Source organism: Lepidochelys kempii, chromosome 11 (genome assembly GCF_965140285.1).
Source record: "Lepidochelys kempii isolate rLepKem1 chromosome 11, rLepKem1.hap1, whole genome shotgun sequence".
Taxonomy (NCBI): domain Eukaryota; kingdom Metazoa; phylum Chordata; order Testudines; family Cheloniidae; genus Lepidochelys; species Lepidochelys kempii.
The window spans coordinates 53,473,608-53,493,544 of record NC_136390.1 but is presented as its reverse complement, the minus strand read 5'-3'; the positions used below and the strand labels follow the sequence as shown (position 1 = coordinate 53,493,544).

Genomic DNA, 19,937 nt, shown 5'->3' with positions numbered 1-19,937 from the left:
TGGAGGAGGGGTGAAACATAAGACTATCCTCCCATCAGTAGGGAGGAGACACGTAAAGAAGGAAACAGACAGCACCTTCTCCCTTCTAGATACTGGAGGGACACCTACTAGTCTGCGGCTGGTACACAAGTGGCAGTCCCCAGACAGGATCCAGGGTCAGCAGCCTGATACAAATCCCAGACCACTCTCTGAAGTTAGGATAAAAGAGCTGGGCTTCTCAGGAGTTTGTTGCCCCTAGACCCCACTGGCAGAGGCTCCAACTTTGTGTTTGCCCTGCCAAGGAGGTTACTCCTCTGGCTAGTGAGTGTCTAGTACATTTTTCAAGCCCCAAGTTCCCCTATCCATATGCTGTTTGGAAATTCTGATAAGACATAACATGAGCAGTAATCTTCACGTAGCCCATAAATATTTCAATAAAAGTTACTCATATTGTACAGAAACAATCATCACTGTAACTAAGTTTTTTCACTTCACCTTGGGTAACTGAACAAAACTGAATGGGAACCGTTTATACAAACCTTGAAAGTCTGTGACATAACACGCCCTCCAGCCACGTGAAAGCAAGTCATACTCTAGTTTTCTAGACAGAGACATGCCATAGCCAAAACCCCAGTTGGTGATAGGACCTTCACTTCATCAAGAGGCACACTACACCTCACCAATCACTTCAATCATGACTAAAAACCATGGCAATCTGTGTTGGTTCAGGTACACTGGACATTCTAGTGCTGCTGGCCTCTATGAAGTCTGTGATTGCAGTCAGGAAAGTGGAGATATTTACATTGGCTTCAAGGGCAATATAAGCCCTTACTGTAAATGAGATTTAGGCCCACGTATGTTTTGGAGCCTGCATTTTCAATCACTATTATTACAATCTTTCATGTCCTCTAACAAAATGGCCAGGAATAGGTGTAGGTCAGAGGCACGCACCACCGTGAGATACAGATATCACATGGCAACTAGTATGGTTAAATGCTGGCTACAGGGCAGATCCTGTAAGGTGCTGAAGCTCCTGTTAAAGTGTGCACAGCACAGGGTGCTCCTAGAAAGCACTCAGCACCTCACAGGATTGAGCCCTAAAGTCTTGCCCATGGGTTCAGTACAGACCTCAGTAGAAACGGGACTGGGTCCAATATATGCCAGAAATACAGATATGGAAACCCTACCCAGAATCAGATTCTCATCCAGAGATCTGACATAACAAATCAGAATGCAGCACACTGTCAATTATCCAGCCCTTATAACATACAGAATTGAATTAGATATTGTCTTGTAAATAAATATGAGAATTTAGGGGAAGGTTTTCAAGTAAGTTAGGTGCCTAATTCCCATTTACTTTTAACAGAAGTTGGGTGCCCTAACACACTTTTTAAAATCCCATCCTTAGCCTTTAATTTAGAGACGTTGACTCCCTTAGGGGAACTGATGGGCAGGATCCCCTGGGAGGCTAATATGAGGGGGAAAGGAGTCCAGGAGAGCTGGCTGTATTTTAAAGAAGCTTTGTAGAGGGTGCAGGAACAAACCATCCCGATGTGCAGAAAGAATAGCAAAAATGGCAGGCGACCAGCTTGGCTTAATAGTGAAATCTCTGGTGAGCTTAAACTCAAAAAGGAAGCTTACAAGAAGTGGAAACTTGGTCAGAGGACTACGGAAGAGTATAAAAATATTGCTCGAGCATGCAGGGGTGTAATCAGGAAGGCCAAAACACAACTGGAGTTGCAGCTAGCAACGGATGTGAAGGGTACCAAGAAGGGTTTCTACAGGTATGTTAGCAACAAGAAGGAAGTCAGGGAAAATGTGGGACCTTTAATGAATGGGCGAGGCAACCTAGTGACAGATGATGTGAAAAAAGCTGAAGTACTCAATGCTTTTTTTGCCTCAGTCTTCACAGACAAGGTGAGTTCCCACACTACTGTCCTGGGCAACACAGTATGGGGAGAAGGCGAGCAGCCCTCAGTGGTGAAAGAACAGGTTAAGGACTGTTTAGAAAAGCTGGACATGCACAAGTCCATGGGTCCAGATCTAATGCATCCGAGGGTGCTGAGGGAATTGGCTGTGATTGCAGACCCACTGACCATTATTTTTGAAAACTTGTGGCAATCGGGGGAGGTCCCAGACGATTGGAAAAAGGAAAATATAGTGCCCATCTTTAAAAAAGGGAAGGAGGAGAACCTGGGGAACTACAGAACGGTCAGCCTCACCTCAGTTCCTGGAAAAATCATGGAGCAGGTCCTCAAGGAAACCATTTTGAAGCACTTGGAGGAGGGGAAGGTGATCAGGAACAGTCAGCATGGATTCACCAAGGGCAAGTCATGCCTGACCAACCTGATTGCCTTCTATGATGAGATAATTGACTCTGTGGATATAGGGAAAGCAGTGGATGGGATACATCTTGACTTTAGCAAAGCTTTTGATACGGTCTTCCACAGTATTGCCAGCAAGTTAAAAAAGTATGGATTGGATGAATGGACTATAAGGTGGATAGAAAGCTGGCTAAATCGTTGGGCTTAATGGATAGTGATCAACGGCTCAATGTATAGTTGGCAGCCCGTATCAAGTAGCGTGCCCCAGGGGTCGGTTTTGTTCAACATCTTTATTAACGATCTGGATGATGGGATAGATTGAACCCTCTGCAAGTTTGTGAATGACACTAAGCTGAGGGGAGAGGTAGATATGCTAGAGGGTAGGGATAGGGTCCAGAGTGACATAGACAAATCAGAGGATTGGGCCAAAAGAAATCTGAAGAGGTTCAACAAGGACAAGTGCAGAGTTCTGCACTTCGGACGGAAGAATCCCATGCACTGCTACAGGCTGGGGACCGACTGGCTAAGCAGCAGTTCTGCGGAAAAGGACCTAGGGGTGACAGTGGACGAGAAGCTGGATACAAGTCAGCAGTGTGCCCTTGTTGCCAGGAAGGCTAATGGCATATTGGGCTGCATAAGTAGGAGCACTGCCAGCAGACTGAGGGAAGTGATTATTCCCCTATATTTGGCACTGGTATTGCATCCAGTTTTGGGCTCCACACTACAAAAAGGATGTGGCCAAATTGGAGAGAGTCCGGCGGAGAGCAATGAAAATGATCAGGGGGCTAAGGCACATGACTTATAAGGAGACGCTGAGGGAACTGAGCTTGTTTAGTCTGCAGAAGAGGAGTGAGGGGGGATTTGATAGCAGCCTTCGACTACCTGAAGGGGAGTTCCACAGGGGATGGAGTTTGGCTGTGCTCGGTGTAGCAGATGACAGAACAAGGAGCAATGGTCTCAAGTTGCAGTGGGGGAGGTCTAGGTTTGATATTAGGTAGTGAAGCACTGGAATGGGTTACCTAGGGAGGTGGTGGAATCTCCATCCTTAGCAGTTTTTAAGGCCTGGCTTGACAAAGCCCTGGCTGGGATGATTTAGTTGGTGTTGGTCCTGCTTTGAGCAGGGGGTTGGACTAGATGACCTCCTGAGATCTCTTCCAACCCTAATCTTCTGTGATTCTTCTATGATTCTATGATGTGCACACAACTCCAAATAAGCAAAATTTAGCCCTTAGTTAACTTTAAATAGTTTTTAATATCTTCCTGCCTTTTGACACTAGTATAAACATTTAGAATGAGGGACAAAACAGTAAGAAAATCGTTCCGTAACATGGCTGTGTGAGTCCTTTTAAACAGTGTAAAAGCTTCTGTTAGGAGTGTATTGGTTCTTGTAAAAGTATTTTACTAGGTTATTGCAAAATCCTATACGAATACAAAATTAAAACCAAAACTATCCAAATCCATTATAATGAAAATTTTAGTATGTCCCAGTGAAATCAACAAATGTTTGCATTTTATCCACATTGTGTCTACATTATATGACATTTAATTGATATTAAAAATTATTGTGAAGATCACAGATTTGTATGCAAAATAGGTGACTTTCAAAGTTGTTTACCTTGATCACTTATGTTTGAAAATATATACATCAGAACAGTACATATTTCCAAAGCCCGCTACAGGATTTTAGCTAAGTGATTTCTGCTAACTTTAATGAGAGGGCACAATGTCAGTTGCAACTGCACAGTATAGCTGAGACACCCCCTACAGGCATTCTGTCTGGGTCAGGTTCGGGATATATTTGAGGTTCAGTGGGAAGAAGTTTGCACTGTGACTTTCCAGTCTGTGGCTCTCCTGGGGATACACAGAAGACCTCCAGGGCTGTCAAGCCAGCACCTGTCATAAACATTAAATTCATAGAAAGCTCAAAGACCCAATTCTGAAAACACTGTCACACAAGAGCAGCCCCACTGAGTTCACATGCATAAAGCTAAGTATGCATGTAAGGCTCCAGGGTCCATGTATGTGGACCCCTGAGCTGAAGTCTTTTGCCTTCTGTGGGGCTGCAGGAGGGCCCAGGGATCTACTTGCATGCATTCAGTTGCAGGATCAAGGCCCATATATTTTTTAAAAGCCTTCAAGACAGCCTCTCATTTTGTCCTTCCAATTAACCGTGGGCACAAAAGAGAAGACATTTAACTACTTGCTTTGAGAGCACAATCAAATAGCTACATGGTTAAATCCAACCACTTTTATCTGCAGGTGTGGACACAAAAATGCAGATGCAGCATTAGAGGCCACCTTTAAATGTCTGACCCAAAAAGTTTTTAAAAATATTTTTAAAACATGATAGAAATGAGAATATTATGAAGTTCTCTGAGTTACGCTTGACATATTTTTCACACAGCAGAGCTTGGTTATCTCAGTTGTAACTCAGAGAACTCAATAGCAATTGTAATGTTAAAGGGCCTGATCCTGCAAACACAGTGACTGGTTTTCTTGCCTTTAGCTTCAGGCAATGGGTGTGGTTGGATTTTATTTACTCATGAGCCCTTCCCCCGCGGCTTTCATAAGCCCATTGAGATATTTCTCTCAAAAAACAACAACAACAACTAAAGGTGGCTTAAACTTTGTTCCCCTTCCTTTCTCGGTTCAAGCTGAAACCCATCCGCCAGCCCAGAACAAAGGCAAACAATACTTTCTATCCAAATCATTCGGTATCCAGGAAAACGGGCCCGGCGGGGGGAGAAAAACACAAGCTCTTGTGTTGCCCCCGTCGCAGAGCAGTGGGTAGAAGTTTACAGGCTGCAGCCAACGGCTGGCGATGGAACTGGGCCACGGCGGGCTGGTTTTCCCCGCCTTGCATGAAGTCATGGTTGAAATATGACATGCCACTGAAAGAGCTGGGGGGAGTTAAGCCTGCAGCAGCAGGGGGAAAGCTGGCGGGCCCGATCCTGCTCCCACTGACGGCGAAGGCAACCCCCGCCCCCCACCCCCACCCCCACCCCCACCCGGCTCCGGGATTGGTTTCCTCGCTGGGGAGGGGACTCGGAAGCGGGTGTGTGTCGCCCAAAGTTGAGCGGAGCCCGGCGTTGGCGGACTCTCGCCTCCCACTGGGTGGGGAGCGGGGGAGCCTTTAAGAGAGGCTGGCAGCGCGGCGGGCAGACCGCGTCCAGCGGCGGGTCCCCACCAGGAAGGAGCGCGGCAGAGCAGGCCGCCCGGGGCCCCCCGCCATGGGCGAGGATGGGGCGCAGGCCGAGAGGAGCGGCGCCCACGCTCCGCCGAGCCCCAGCCCGGAGCCCTCGGGCGGCCCCAGCCCGCTGCCTGCAGCGCCGGGCGAGGCGATCCGGGAGGGCTCGCAGGTGAACGCCCTCACCGTGCTCACGCTGCTGGACAAGCTGGTGACCATGCTGGACTCGGTGCAGGAGAAGCAGCTCAGGATGGAGCAGCGGCAGATCGAGCTGGAGGGCTCGGTGAAGGGCATCCAGGGCGGCCTGAGCAAGCTGTGCAAGCACCACACCTCCACCGGCAACGCGGTCGGCAAGCTGCTGGAGAAGTCGCGCCAGGTCAGCGCGCACACCCGCGAGGTGCGGGAGCGCATGGAGCGCCAGTGCGCGCAGGTCCGGCGGCTGGAGAACAACCACGCGCAGCTGCTGCGCCGCAACCGCTTCAAGGTGCTCATCTTCCAGGTGAGTCCGGCGCGGCGGGCTGGACCCTGCTGCCCCCGCCCGAGGGGGTGCCTGGCGCCCGCCGTCCTCTCCCTCTCGCCCCGGGGGCAGGCGGTTGGAGGCGCTCAGCCACCTCCGCTCTTTCTCCCATAGCCACTCCGGCCAGGGCTGGTGGAGAGCCCAGTGCCTTCATCTACCCTGGGGCCGCGGAAAAGGCGAGGCCCGCTCCAGCGGCGGGGCCTCTCACCCCCGCTCCCGCTGTGCGGCGGCGATTAGTTCCCTTCGCTCCCTGCTGAGAAATGTCACGCACGGCGCTGTACAGAACTTCTCAACTCCTCGCCCTTGTGCGAGGCATGGGCTTGCCCCCAGCCATGCCTTTGCCAGACGCTTCAGAGCTGCAGGTGCGCCCCCCCCGGGAGAACACCCTACTGAATTAAATGTGTGTAACCTGTGCAGTTTCCCTTGGAGCTACCTGCATTGGCCAGGGCAGTGCTGCCCAAGGATGGCTCTTAGGAGAGACTTGGTTTTCTCATGGAAATACACTGTTCATCTCAATCTTCCTAGGGCCACACACAAAGAATGCTCAGATTCATCATCTGTAGAACACAAGTCCTTTTTACATGGATACAAATACTTTCCAGACCCGTGCTGTGGTGAACTATGCTCACTTCCCTTGTACAAAACATGCACTGCCCCCCCCCCCCGCGCAATATATATTCTCTATCACTACTATCGGTGCTTAACTAGCAAGAACACTCCGATTCACTGGCCCATGAAAGTAGGGGGCTCTTTATACATTTTGCATCTCTGTGCCACACCTAACACAAGTCACAGATTCATTACCATTCTGCAATACCGCTACGTTATCATGCATACACACATTTTCCACTTCAGAATTACTAGCACCTCCGCAGCGTGGGCACACATTCATGGCCAATAAGTCCCTGTATTTTAGCATGGACAGTTTGTAACTTTTATGCATGCAACAGTTCTTAAGAAAGCATGCACAGAAAACTCTGCATTTCACCAACCAGTTTATGTTGGCTTCCCCCCAGGAAGGGGAAGGAATCCATTGCTGCTGTTATGGTTTCATTGCAGCACAAGAGGAGCTAGTGGAAACTTTCAGAGAGAGCGCATAATTCAATCGTTAACTCTTTGAGGTCACAACTGGGAAAAAGTAACCTTTCCGTTTTGATCAAGGAAGTAGAATACTTAGAATATTAAGAGTTCTTGTTGCCCTCGACAAAATGCCAACTTTGATTTTTAGGTTGACCCCAGCATATTCCGCAATCTATTAAAAACACAGTTGTAAAACTCAGCTTTCTGTTTGTCAGCCTTTCGGTGGTATGAACGAACAGTTTGCATATTTTCTCCTTTTTAAGCAATGATGTGGATTGTACACAACATGAATTTTAACCAAGTACGGGACGTGCCTTTTACGTCTAAAAAGTGTCATTGAAATTTTGTTTCAGGAAAATCCGATTTGACTTCAGCTAGTTAAATGCTGAAGTGTAAATTTATCTTTTATGCTGTTAAATATCATGTTGGATTATATATTCCACTTTCATATATATACTTTTTTTTTAATCAGGGTAGTACTAGATTTAAAGATTTGGCAGGCTTAATTAATCTACAGCCCATTCCCTTAGGAAAGACCCCACCTTGCTGCTTATTATTCTCTTGAAGCTATAAGTTAGTATTTTAAAGACAGATGAGGAAGAGATCATGGCACATATAGACATATATGGTCTTTTCCACCTCAAAAGCAACTAAAAAGCTGACCATGTACCAGATGTATTAAAAGAGATGCAGTACCTGGGTTTTTAAAAAGAATTTCAGATATTTTATCGAAATTTAAAATAGTACTATTTCAGGGATCAGATACCAAAAGATGGGTTTGAGATACAGAATTTAGATTTTAAACCTTTAAATTTGGGGTGGGGTTCGCTCTAAAGTTTTGATTTGATCCAGATGTTTATTATGATTTATATTACAGTAGCATCCAGAGATCTGTCAGAATCAGGGCATCATTATGCTAGGGACTATACAATTTTTTTTCAAAAAACAGACATCCTTTTCTCTAAAGAATGTGCATTGTAGGATTATGAAAAGACACAACAGGTGGAAGAAACAGACAAAAGGACGGAGTAAGGGTGAGATACTGGCTCAGTTCACTTCTTGTCTTGCTGTGCGCTGCTGGTAGGGCTTTTTAGGCATCATGGTAAAAGTTAGTCTTGAGGGATTTGAAGGAGGACAAGCCGGTGGCTGAAGAGAAATATTTGCCAAATCAAATCCTCTGAAAAGTTCAGGAACCTTCAAAGTGGAGGTTTTGGCCTGGGCCTTTCTTTAATACCAGGTTCCAAAATGCATGATTGGTCACAAAAGCAAACCAAACAATGTAGCCCCATTTTTGTGAGTGACTGCAGAAGGAAATTCACCTTGTACAGTTCCATCACTCAAAGAGATACTTTCGTACAGAAGGGTGTTGTCCTAAATCTCTCTACGGATTCAGAGGACCTGACTCTCCTCTCACTTACGTGAACCAACCCATAGTTGACCCCAGTGTAAATCAGTGGAGCTAACCTGCTGTAAAGCTGGTGTAAATAATAGGAGAATCAAGCCTAAGGCCCTTATTTAGCAAAGAAAAAAAATCACATTTAACTTCAGTAAATGTATTGCCAAGAGAACAGAGAGACAAGGTAGGTGAGGTGATATCTTTTATTGGATCAGCTTCTACTGATGGAAGGGACAAGTTTTTGAGTTTCGCAGAGCTCTTCTTCAGGTCTGGGGATTGTAACTAGGGTGAATAAGCTAAATACAAGTTAGTACAAATGCTTAAGCATAAGGAGTTCACACATGCTTCAGGGAGACCATTTAGTTTAAACTGAAGTGGGCAATTGAGGGTTAGATTGATAAGCATACAGGGCACTCCATATCTGACCTCTCAATCCCCATCCTCAAAGGAAACCTGCACACCACCTTCAAAAGACAAGTTTGGAAACAAATTCATAGACGCTAGAATTGTGCTAGATACTAAAATCCATGGACTAAGCAGAGACACTGGTCTTATGGTTCATTACAAGAACTTGTTACGCACTCTGCTGCCTGCTCACTTTTAGTTGCCCACTTTATTTTAAGTGGTCTTCTACAGCATGCATGAACCTCTGGTGCCTAACCATCTGGCCTGAGGTTAGCTCGGACACTCTGGTTACCTTCCCCAGATCAGAGAAAGTGCTCTGTGAAACCTGAAAGCTTGACCCTTCCAAAACAGAAGTTGGTCCAATAAAAGATATTACCTCACCCACCTTGTCTCTTTCTCTCGTCCTGGGAGCAACATAGACACAACAACATTGCTAAGAGATTGCAATACTACTTGTCAGTAACACAAACCAGCTATTAAAGAGAAACTTGGGTGTCTTGTGGACTGAAGTCCCAGACAAAGGTCTTCTGGCCTGTCACATTTGAGTGGCTGGTGTGAAAGAGCTGTTTGGAGAGGTTGGAATTCTCTCCCAGGAGTGAAGATGGGAGGGGCTGGGATTTTCCACCCCCAGAGGCTGCGCTGTTCTCTTTCCCAGCTTGTACTCTGCTCAAGGGAGCACACTGACCACACCCTGGCAAGGATCCCAAATGTTGGTCATGATGCTTTTCTGTTGCCTTACTTTCCTTCTGCATAAGCCTGCTAATAACTGTGTTACCTGGCTTCAGATCTCCCCAAAAGCTGTATGGTGTCTTTAAGAGACATTTAATATGGAAAAGACCTATTAGTCCTCTAGAGCAGGGGTGGGCAAACTTTGTATGGAGGGCCAGTTAGGGGAGTCTGCCTCCCCAAACAGCCAGGCATGGCCCAGCCCCTGGGACTCCTGCCCCATCCAACCCCCCTTGTTCCCTGATGGCCCCCTCGGGACCCCTGCCCCATCCATCCCCCCACCACCACCACTCCCTGTACCCTGACTGCCCCCCTGCCCCATCTGACCCCTCCTCTCATTCCTGACTGCCCCCTGCCACCCCATCCAACCCCCCTCAACTGCACCCCCGGGACCCCTGTCCCCATTCAACTCCCCTGTTCCCCAACCCCTATCCACACCCGCGCCCCCTGACAACCCCCCACCAAACTCCCCTGACCTCTATCCAACCTCCCCGCTCCCTGCCTCCTTATCGCACTGCCTGGAGCACCGGTGACTGGCGGCATGACAGCGCTGCCCGGCTGGAGCCAGCTATGCCACCGCGTAGCACAGAGCACCGGGTCAGGCTGGGGTCTGCAGCTGCACTGCCCCAGGAGCTCGCAGCCCTGCCGCCCACAGCATTGCGCCAGCGGTGCAGTGAACTGTGGCCCCCGGGGGGCGGGGGGAGACAGTGGGAGAGGAGCTGGGGGCTAGCCTCCCGGGCCAGGAGCTCAGGCAGGAGGGTCCCATGGGCCGTAGTTTGCCCACCTCTGATCTAGACTGTCCCCCCAGGAAAAGAATTAAACACAGGAAAAAGCTCAAAAGGATGGATGGATTTGTGTACGACACTGGACAGGGACCTCTGGGCGAAAGAAGCAACTGCTGCTATGATACAGTATTAATATCAGATTTGTTTTGAAAATGGAATTTGGATAAAGGGCAATTTTGTTTAGTTTAGGTTTTATTTTCTGCCACTTAAAAACAAATTTAACTTTCATGCTGTGCGTTTCTCATTAAGGACTCTGTCTCCTGTTTTAGAAAAACAACTTCATGTGAAAATAAAAGCAAAGATTAGGGACTCAATTCTGAATTTGAGTTTGCTCCCTATTGTTGCTTTAACAGGAGCATTGGGTGTGTAAGGAAGACATGATTGAGCTCAGGGTTTGTATTTTCGGAGGACAGGCTGTGAGTTGTTTGCATTGGATTTCCCTCAATGTATACACTCAATATGAAAACACAGTGAGAAAACTATCAATTTGCATATTTTGTATTCAAATGTTTAGGGGTTTTTTCTCCCGAGACGTCCTGTATTGTTCCTAGTTTGCATATTTCTTTAATTGATGCCATATTTTAATGTTGTCACATCTAAACATGTAAGGCTTTAAAAATAATTACAAATACCATAAGTGGTGCAGCAGTCTAAAACACTGAAGTGACTGTTTTTAAATCCTTGTTAAGCTTTGGCATTGTTCCTGTCTGTTTTGTTGCAACCGCATGACCAGCACAATTTTGGACTGCATGGATTCAGAACAAATTTTATGCGGTCACACATATATTAAGACAGAGTGAAGGGGGGTGATATAGTAAAATCCAAAATAAAGAGGAATACAGACTAGTGTTTCAATAAAAATCTCTCATTTACTACTGGATGGGACAGAAAAATATGCTAAATTATAGCTAGGAGTCAGTAAAGTGGTATTCAGGCCCCTTCTAGGCACTGCAGTTAGTGAATATCTGATCCTGAAATGAAGTGAGCAGAGAAAGCCACAGGAAATTAACTGTGTTTGCATTTTGTTGCATCAACCAGCATAACAAACAGCCTTTTGAAAAAGCATCTTCATCTTCAAAAGTAAAGAAAAAAAGAAAATGGGAAAGTAAGCGAGCTATGGCTGATGTGCTGAAAACTATTAACTTATTAGAGAATTTGCCTCTACAGCGTCCTGTTTGGTACTGTGCCCACATCCATTTACAAACTCAGGGCTTGTCTACACTACCGCGCGGGGTCGATCTAAGATACACAACTTCAGTTACGTGAATAGCATAGCTGAAGTCAACGTACTTAGATCTACTTACCGCGGTGTCTTCACTGCAGTGAGTCGACAGCTGACGCTCTCCTTTCAGCTCTGCTTGCACTCCTCATTTTGGTGGAGTACCAGAGTCTATGGGAGAGCGCTCAGCAGTTGATTTATCGTGTCAGACATGATAAATCAACTCCCGTTGGATCAATCGCTGCCTGCTGAGCCAGCGAGTAGTGTAGACAAGCTCTTAAAGAGCAGGTGTGGTCTGAGAAAAAGTGGAGGGAGTTAAGGCTGTTCTGAGCAGTAGTAAACTTACTCGACAGAAATCTGCTCTGCATTTGGCAAAACATTCATTTAGAATATTAGATGGTTAAGCATCTAACGGCCCTCTGAAAAATAACAAGGGAGGGAGGCTTGAGAAAAGTTTTTCTGTATGTGACATGTCCTTTTATTACATAGTCGGCTCTAGATGTAGCCAGTTAAATGCTCCTATCTTCCCCAACACAGCGGTTGCAGAGATGTTTGTCTTCAGTGGTGATTCTAGCCATTCCAGGGGTAGGTGATTTAAAAAAAAATTCTCACTGTTTGTTATAAATACTCACTCATAGTTCAATTTTTATAGTACGTTATGAATGTGAGGCCTTTCCATAGCTTTTACTACAGAGGAGAAGTATATATCCCCATAAACAAGAGCCCCCGAAACGACTGCGTAAAACCTCTATGCTGACCAAGGACCTGATCTTGCAGAAACTACTCAGGTCAAATTCCTGTTGACGTCAGTGGGAGTTCCACACCCACGGAGCACTTGCAGGATTGTGTCCCAGCTGATGACATTAGAAACAGAATACAGAAAGGCTGCTCCTTAGTTGTGTACAGTAATGACTAATCTGGAAAAATGCAAGCCTTGTTTTAGCTTTCTAAAGGTGGGGGATGAAGGAAGATATATTATGATCCCATCTCAGAATTGGTTAGCATATTTCTCCTGGTTTTGATCTAGTCCAAGAGATCAGATGCTTAAATTTTATCTGGAAAAATTAATAGATGGTACTTACGTGCTGGAGTTTTAAAGTGAACTACAGTCCTGCAACCTACCTAGCACAACCAAACGTAACATAATGGAATTCAGAAGGACTTCTGGGTAGACTGCAGTCAAAGTTCCTGATACCGCATTTAACATGCTCATAGTAATGATTTTTAAAACAGTATTAGCAACAAAGCAGATTTCATTCTAGAGATTTTATTCTATTATAATTTCCATTTTTGTTGTAACTGCTATCTAAGGATCCCATAATGCTTTACAAACATGAATGAGCCAAGTCTCAACACCCACTGAGAGACGAAAATACTTCCATTTTACAGGTGGAAAAATTGAGGCACAAAGGTTGATTTACACATGAAATCGGTGACAGTGGTGCGAATACAAGCCAGACTTCCTGATTCCCACACTTGTGCTTCAGCCACAAGTACATCCCACCTCTGTAACTTTAAATGAATAATTAGCTGATTATTATGGAGCATTATAGAGGTTATGAATTTTTATCTGTACTGAAAACTGGATGTTCCAGCCTCCCCACAAATGTATTTTAATATTAAAATAAAATGTTTATAGTAATGTTTTTAGAATTTGCAGTACTTCAATTTAACAGTTTAGAAGTGTCACTGAATTGACCTTGAACTGAGCAGTGTTGGTTCATCTCTGGATCAGACTCCGTATATGATCAATTTCATGTGAAACCATTTTGCTATATTAAGATCCCACTCATCTTTCCTCAGACGGAATTCCCAATAAAGTCAAAGGGAGTTCTATCTGAGTAAGGATGGCAGGATTTGGGCCTTTTATTTCATATAGTTCAGCTGTTAAAGCAAATCGTAATAAATCCTAATCAATGTAATTTACAAGTGATTACAAGGTTTCAGACCATCTGTTCTATTCATTCTTATGCTTGAATATTGGATCATACAGAATTGTACACAAATTCTAATTGTCCAGATTTGGAAAGAATCTGGACAGTTAGGCCAGTAAACTTGTATACTTGATGCCTTATACTTGATTCTGCAAATAGTTGTATTGGGGTCAAATGAGCAATTGTGTCTGCTCATATAGTCCATATTTCAGTAATCAAATTGGAGAACATTATAAATATTTTAATTGCAGTAAGGGCTTTTTTGGATCGTTAAAGCTGCTGTGATAAATAGTTGCTTTCTGGTCACCGTAAACCAAGTTAAAAATCACAAGACTATACCGTGCCCATTTACTTACAGTACTCAGCACCAGAACAAAATCTTTATATGTAAACATGCAGCAAGGGTGACAGTTTTATTAGGATTCCACTGTGGGAAAGGTACAGAGCATTTTGGGAGCGTCATTTGTCCAAGTTTATTATTTATTGTTAGTTCAAGGTCAATAGAATTTTAAAACGTACAAATATCTCAGAAGTGTTTTCTATCCTTTTTCTTTTGTAACCTTGAAGAATATTCCTCACACACCAAGCACACTTGTTTAAAATTCTGTTCATAGGCGTATGGATAATTTGTTTCCAGGAAGGCTCTGTAGTGGACTAGCAGCAAAGGAATGTGACTTTTTATTTTAAAAAACCAAGCCGCATACAAAATGTAGTTTGGTGTTTGCAGTGCATTCATCCAGTCATTCCTGTGCAGCCTCACCAGAAATCGTAACCCCAGAGACCATTTTCTCTAGGGATCACACCCTGTGCTAATGAACAGAGGTTTTGAATTGCATATGGTATTTTTTCCCTTAAATGTTGTCTCTAGCCCACTAAGGACAGACCTGAGGCCATCACATCTGGCACACAGCCCTTTCTATATCTAAAAGAGATGTTTTGAATTCTTTCCCCACAGTCTGTAGCTCTGAACGAGGTGACTGGGGTATCTCCTAAGCTTTGCCAAGTTAAAAATGATAAACTAAGTAATATGAATGCAGAACATGCAGCTATTACAAGGATAGGAAAAGAAATAAAGGAAGTATTGTAGGTTTGCTTGCTTTTCTGTCTTAGGACACAACCCTGCAGAAACTTACTACCTAATGTAGTGCTTACTACTAGGAGATGTCCCCTTTGAACTCCTCATGGCTGCAAGCGCTGTACTCAGTAGTAACTATTTGCAGGAGGCGGCCCTTAATTTCCAGTTCCAGCTCTTTCCCCTGCTCAGTCTGCTCTTTATTTAGAGACTTCTGGAATACATCCCTCCCTGGCCTTTTTTGGTTCTAAAAAATAATATGCAGCTGTTGTCCACCTCAACTGCTTGATGCAAAGAATTACTGTTATTCCCTGGGGCATGGAACATTAGTCACCTTTCATTTTTGCATGATTTTTCACTTTCATTTTTTTTTAGACATTTCATAGATGTGTTTAGTTTATATGTCCCATCCTCCATTATCCCCACCCCCCAAATAAAAAAGAAAATCAGTATCATTCCTTCGATCTTGGAAACGCAACATATTCTAATCATCTCGCGCTGGATCAGCTCTCCTACCATAAAACCCACAGGAGACGGAGAAGGGAAACCTGTGCAAAGTTCTTCAGAGTTTTTCCCATGATATTCCATCCAGGGAAAGGAGATGCTGGGTTCTGACCCACCCAGAAAGGGTTTGGGGTTAGACTTCATACAGCTGCCTGAGGGATCTGCAGGAGGCCTGCGCTACCCCACGTGGAAACTCTGTGCACCCTCACTAGCTCTGGAGCACTTGTGGCTGCCCATAGGGCCTCCTTTAAAAGCCAAGCCTCTCCCCCTTCTGCTGTTTCCTCCTCTCCTCCCAGAGCTCAACCCTGCAGAGCACTGTTCCATCCAGAGGAAGCCGGGACATGGGCAGGGTGAGAGCAACGTGCCAAAGGTCTCATCCTCGTGTGAATCAAGGTGGTCAAAATCCAGCTCCATCAAACTGTTCCAGCAGTGTTCAAGCTACTGCAATCAAAGTTCAACAGAACTAAAAATATTGGACATATTGTCAGTGGCTGTAAAACTAACTGAAATCAATGAGGCTTAACCATTTACACCAACTAAGGATGTGGTCCGTTCTTTACAAACATACTTTACCAACTTTTAGCAACCTCTCAAACACAATTAATCCTACTTTCCATGCATATTGCACTTTTCCAGCTGAGGATCTCAAAACACATATTTTAAGGAAATAAGACTCGCTATACCTGTGTCATAGGTCAGCAGTATATCCCTATTTTATAGACAGGGAAACTGAAGCACAGAGAGGTTATATGACTTGCCTGAGGTCATGTGGTGAGTGTGACAGAACCAAGAATTGAACCCAAACTTCCCAGTGCTCAGTCTCATGCCTTAACCACAACCCTACCCTTTTTCTCTAGCATTAGATTTACAGCTTTGTAGTTAAACCCTTATTAGTAATATCTAATTTAAATGACAGAATAGGATTGATTCATATTCTAGATCTATATATTCTGAGCCCTCTGAAACTGGAATATCACAGTTGGCCCCTCATTTGCCTCAAGCTGTACAACGGAATGGCTGAGAGGGTTTTGAGTGGCTTCTTGCTGGCTAAATATACCAAAACAATAAAAAATGCTCAGCTTCCTTCATCTCATTGTAAAAAAACAATGTAACATTGTGCAAGGTTATGCTTTATCAAATTTGTGTCCTGTGAACTATGAAACTCAAATATTGTCCTCTCTTTCAGGAGGAAAATGAGATTCCTGCCAACGTGTTTGTGAAAGAACCAGTTCCCAGTATTACAGAAGGAAAGGAAGAGTCTGTGGATGAGAACAAAACTCTGGAAGAAACCTTGCATACAGTGGAGCTGTCGTCCGATGATGAAATGCCTCATGACGAAGATGGTCTGGATGACAGCGTAGAGGAAAAAATGGGAGAATCAAGAGCCGAGAAGATAAAAAGATCAAGCCTCAAGAAAGTGGACAGCCTCAAGAAAGCATTTTCTCGCCAAAATATCGAGAAAAAGATGAACAAGATCAGCACAAAAATTGTCTCAGTTGAACGACGGGAGAAGATTAAGAAATCGCTCACTCCACATCATCAGAAATCCTCATCCTCAAAAAGCTCCTCTTTCAAAGCGTCTCCCCTCACATTGAACATGAAGAAAGTCCATGAAGGAGAGACCCCTGCTGAAAATGAAGACAAACCAACAGAAACTACAAGCAGTGAGCAGGCAGTAAATGACGAGACCACCTCGTTTACTGAGGGGCTCTCAGATATCTCACCTCCAACTTCTCTAATTGAGGAAGGCAAAGCAATAGCTGATTCTCTAGAGAAAGAAAGCAGAGAAGGGGACGCGAAGATAAACAGCAACATTGAGCTCTCAATTGTTGAAGATGATGAAGAATATGGGACAGCACTAGAAGTTTCTAGCCAGAGACTGTATGATGAAAGAAACAAACCAACCAGTGGGGAAACAGAACAATCTGATGAAGAATCAACTCAAGCAGCTGTTCTCCAAATAGACCAAACTGCATAATAAATCTGAGCCGTCCTTTGTGTTCAGAAATGCAAAAAGGTTTAGTTAAGCGAAGAAGCAATGTATATTTCTGTTACACATACAACGTATCGGGTGACAACAATTAAGTTTGTTGTTTTCTATGCAGTGCTAATGTATTGCATAGTATTGAGATGCAGAGTGAACAAGGTCTACTATGCAGGCAACCTACAAGGTGCTCCACTCCTATACTAGGTCAAACAGCTGGTAATATTAATTTAGAGTTGCTGCAGTCAGTTGCAATTGGAGATATCAGGAGAAGAACCTGACCAGGGGAGGCAGGCTGGTCAGCTGGATTTTTAACTTAGATCAGGGAAGTGCTTGGATAGTAGTCAAGAAATATTTTTTCCCTCTTATTGCAGTATTTTGTAGCTGTGTAGTAGTTTTTATATAAACAATGTCACTGAACACTCTAGCTTAGCTTAGCATATCCGGGACATGGCAAGGCAAGGTAATAGACTCAGTAACTGTTGTATATACACATGTATATTTTATTTTGGGTATGGCTCCATTTTACATTCTGACTAGAAGAGCAGACTATGCAAAGGGTGAAATCCTGCCTCCTGAAATCAGTGGGAGTTTTGCCATTGAGTCAGTGGGGCCAGGATTTCACCCAGAGTCTTTTGTTAGTCATTTAATAGAAACAACTGTGTTTATATGGCAAAGGGAGTCATGGTTTTGTAATTCACAGCAGTTTATAGAAATAGATGACTTCAAGGATGAATGTGTAACTAGCTACAGTACTTACCGTGAGATATTAGGTAACGCTTGGCATGTTGGCAAAAATAGTGACAGACATAGAAGCAAGGGATGATATGATAGAAACTTAGAGGCAATATGATGAAAGAGCAGAAGGGGAGAATGTGAAAAAGAAAAGGAAAAAATCTCTACTGCCAGCATAAAGAATATACACTCAAATAACACAATTAAATTTCTACTTATTCCTTAGAGCAGTATATTTTCCATCTTTGCACCTGTACCTAAGAATATTTTGAAAATAGCATAACTTATCTATATAAAGACTTTCATATATGTAATGCTATACCTACAGAATAGTTACATAGTTACAGGGATGTAAGGACAATTTTTGTAAAAAGGTAAAGTTTTGTGTTTCTGGTCAGGATGTTGAAGGATAACAGTGTGTTGTGGTTTTAACTGTTTGCCAAAGAGGCCAATTTATACAAGCCATGGGGTTGGACTCTCCACTAATGTTACAACTTTCACATACAAAAATTACTACATATTCTCAAATTACAGGTTTCAAATTGAGAAAAGGCATTAAAAATGAGGGGTTAAAGAAATTTCATTCTCTTTGAATTTTCATTCCAGCTACTTATAAATGGAAAAAAAGAAAAGGCTAAAACCCTTAGTTGCCTCACATCCATGTTATTTTTATGCATTTTTGTTTTTCTGTTTCCTTTTGAATACTGAATGCTTGTTACATAACATTGCACTAACATGTTGCTTCCTTCCTTGTATTTAAAATTACAAATCATTTAAAGTTTTCTAAGAAAAAAATACACATTACAGTATGCTTACCAGAGATCACACAATGGATGTGAGCACTCTCTTGAACCAGTAAATCACGCTGGAAATTAGCCTGGAAGCATAGCGGATTTTAAACAGACACTGTTAAAAGTTAAGCTCTTTATTATATAGTATCATACAAGAACTATCATCTGTAAGAAGAATGATGACATAAATCCATGCAGCTACATTATTTTGTATTAACTAAAATGTAACTCAGTTATTCAATACTTGTAACTAACTACAGATGTGATGAAGTAAATAAAAAAGAAATAATCAAACTAATACAACTATGTCAGTGTTTGGGCAACGAAATTTTAGAGGTTGGTAAAAACAAAATTAAAGACTAAACATTTACTACTTGAGTTTATGTCCCAATTACATTTATTTTTTGTTCCCTTGTTCTTATTTAGAAATCCAAGAACCATTTCTCAAATTTAACTCTTCAGATATCACCTTACCAGATTGCTAAAGCATCTGAATATTTTCAGACAGCTTGGTGAATTTGATAGTTCCATCTGCATTTTTATTGCATTGTACTAGACTTTTAATACTTTAAATACTCCTACAGGCATAATTGTATTGAACTGTACATTTTGTTTAGTCACACAGATAAATTTGTGTCTTCTAGAGTGCCACATAGCCTTACTAGACTTAATTTTACAGACAGGTCAAAGCATACATGTTTAACCTTTTATGGAACAATTGTCAACTTCTTGCAGCCATGAAATGCTAGCCAGGGAACCCAACAATGTCTGTTTTGTTCCTCCCTATAAGCTTTAATTCAGATAGTACTACTGAAAAAATTAGCAGTCAGACATGTTTTGTCATGTTTTACAGACACTGGACTTAATTACATGCTTGGTGTTCTAAGAGCTTTAAAACCCCCTACAATAGGAACTGCAGGTGTTCAAAATCAGCCCAATAGAGAATTAGTACAAATAATTACTTTAAGAAACATTGTATGCACAGGGATTAGTTTTAGGGCCAGAATTTAACTTATTTCTAAGATTATATATTTATACATTTACAAGGACTAACAGGTCTGTAATCCTAGCAACATAAAATTATCTTTGTATAAAATTCATAAGTTTATTCTGTTGTCTGCTATCTGCTGTACTGCATCCCATAACAGAGAGAAATTCCTTTGTTCCAAGCTATCTTAAAGTCCCTTTCTGTCTTTGAGTTCCATGACTCCTGAAAATGAATATTAGTCCCTATAATATACTTTCACGGCCAAATGTCTGCAGTGGCAGCATGATATTTTTTCCAAAAAAAAAAAAACC

The 19,937-nt window shown here is 43.2% G+C and overlaps 1 protein-coding gene across 1 annotated transcript; it reads left to right on the top strand.

The window, feature by feature from the left end:
• The first annotated feature begins 5,352 nt into the window (after positions 1 to 5,352).
• On the top strand, positions 5,353 to 18,932 carry CAVIN2 (caveolae associated protein 2). Its single transcript, XM_073306222.2, has 2 exons — positions 5,353 to 5,989; positions 16,315 to 18,932. The coding sequence occupies exons 1-2, from the start codon at positions 5,534 to 5,536 to the stop codon at positions 17,104 to 17,106; spliced, it is 1,248 nt and encodes a 415-aa protein (XP_073162323.1). The 5' UTR covers positions 5,353 to 5,533; the 3' UTR covers positions 17,107 to 18,932.
• The last annotated feature ends 1,005 nt before the right edge of the window (positions 18,933 to 19,937 follow it).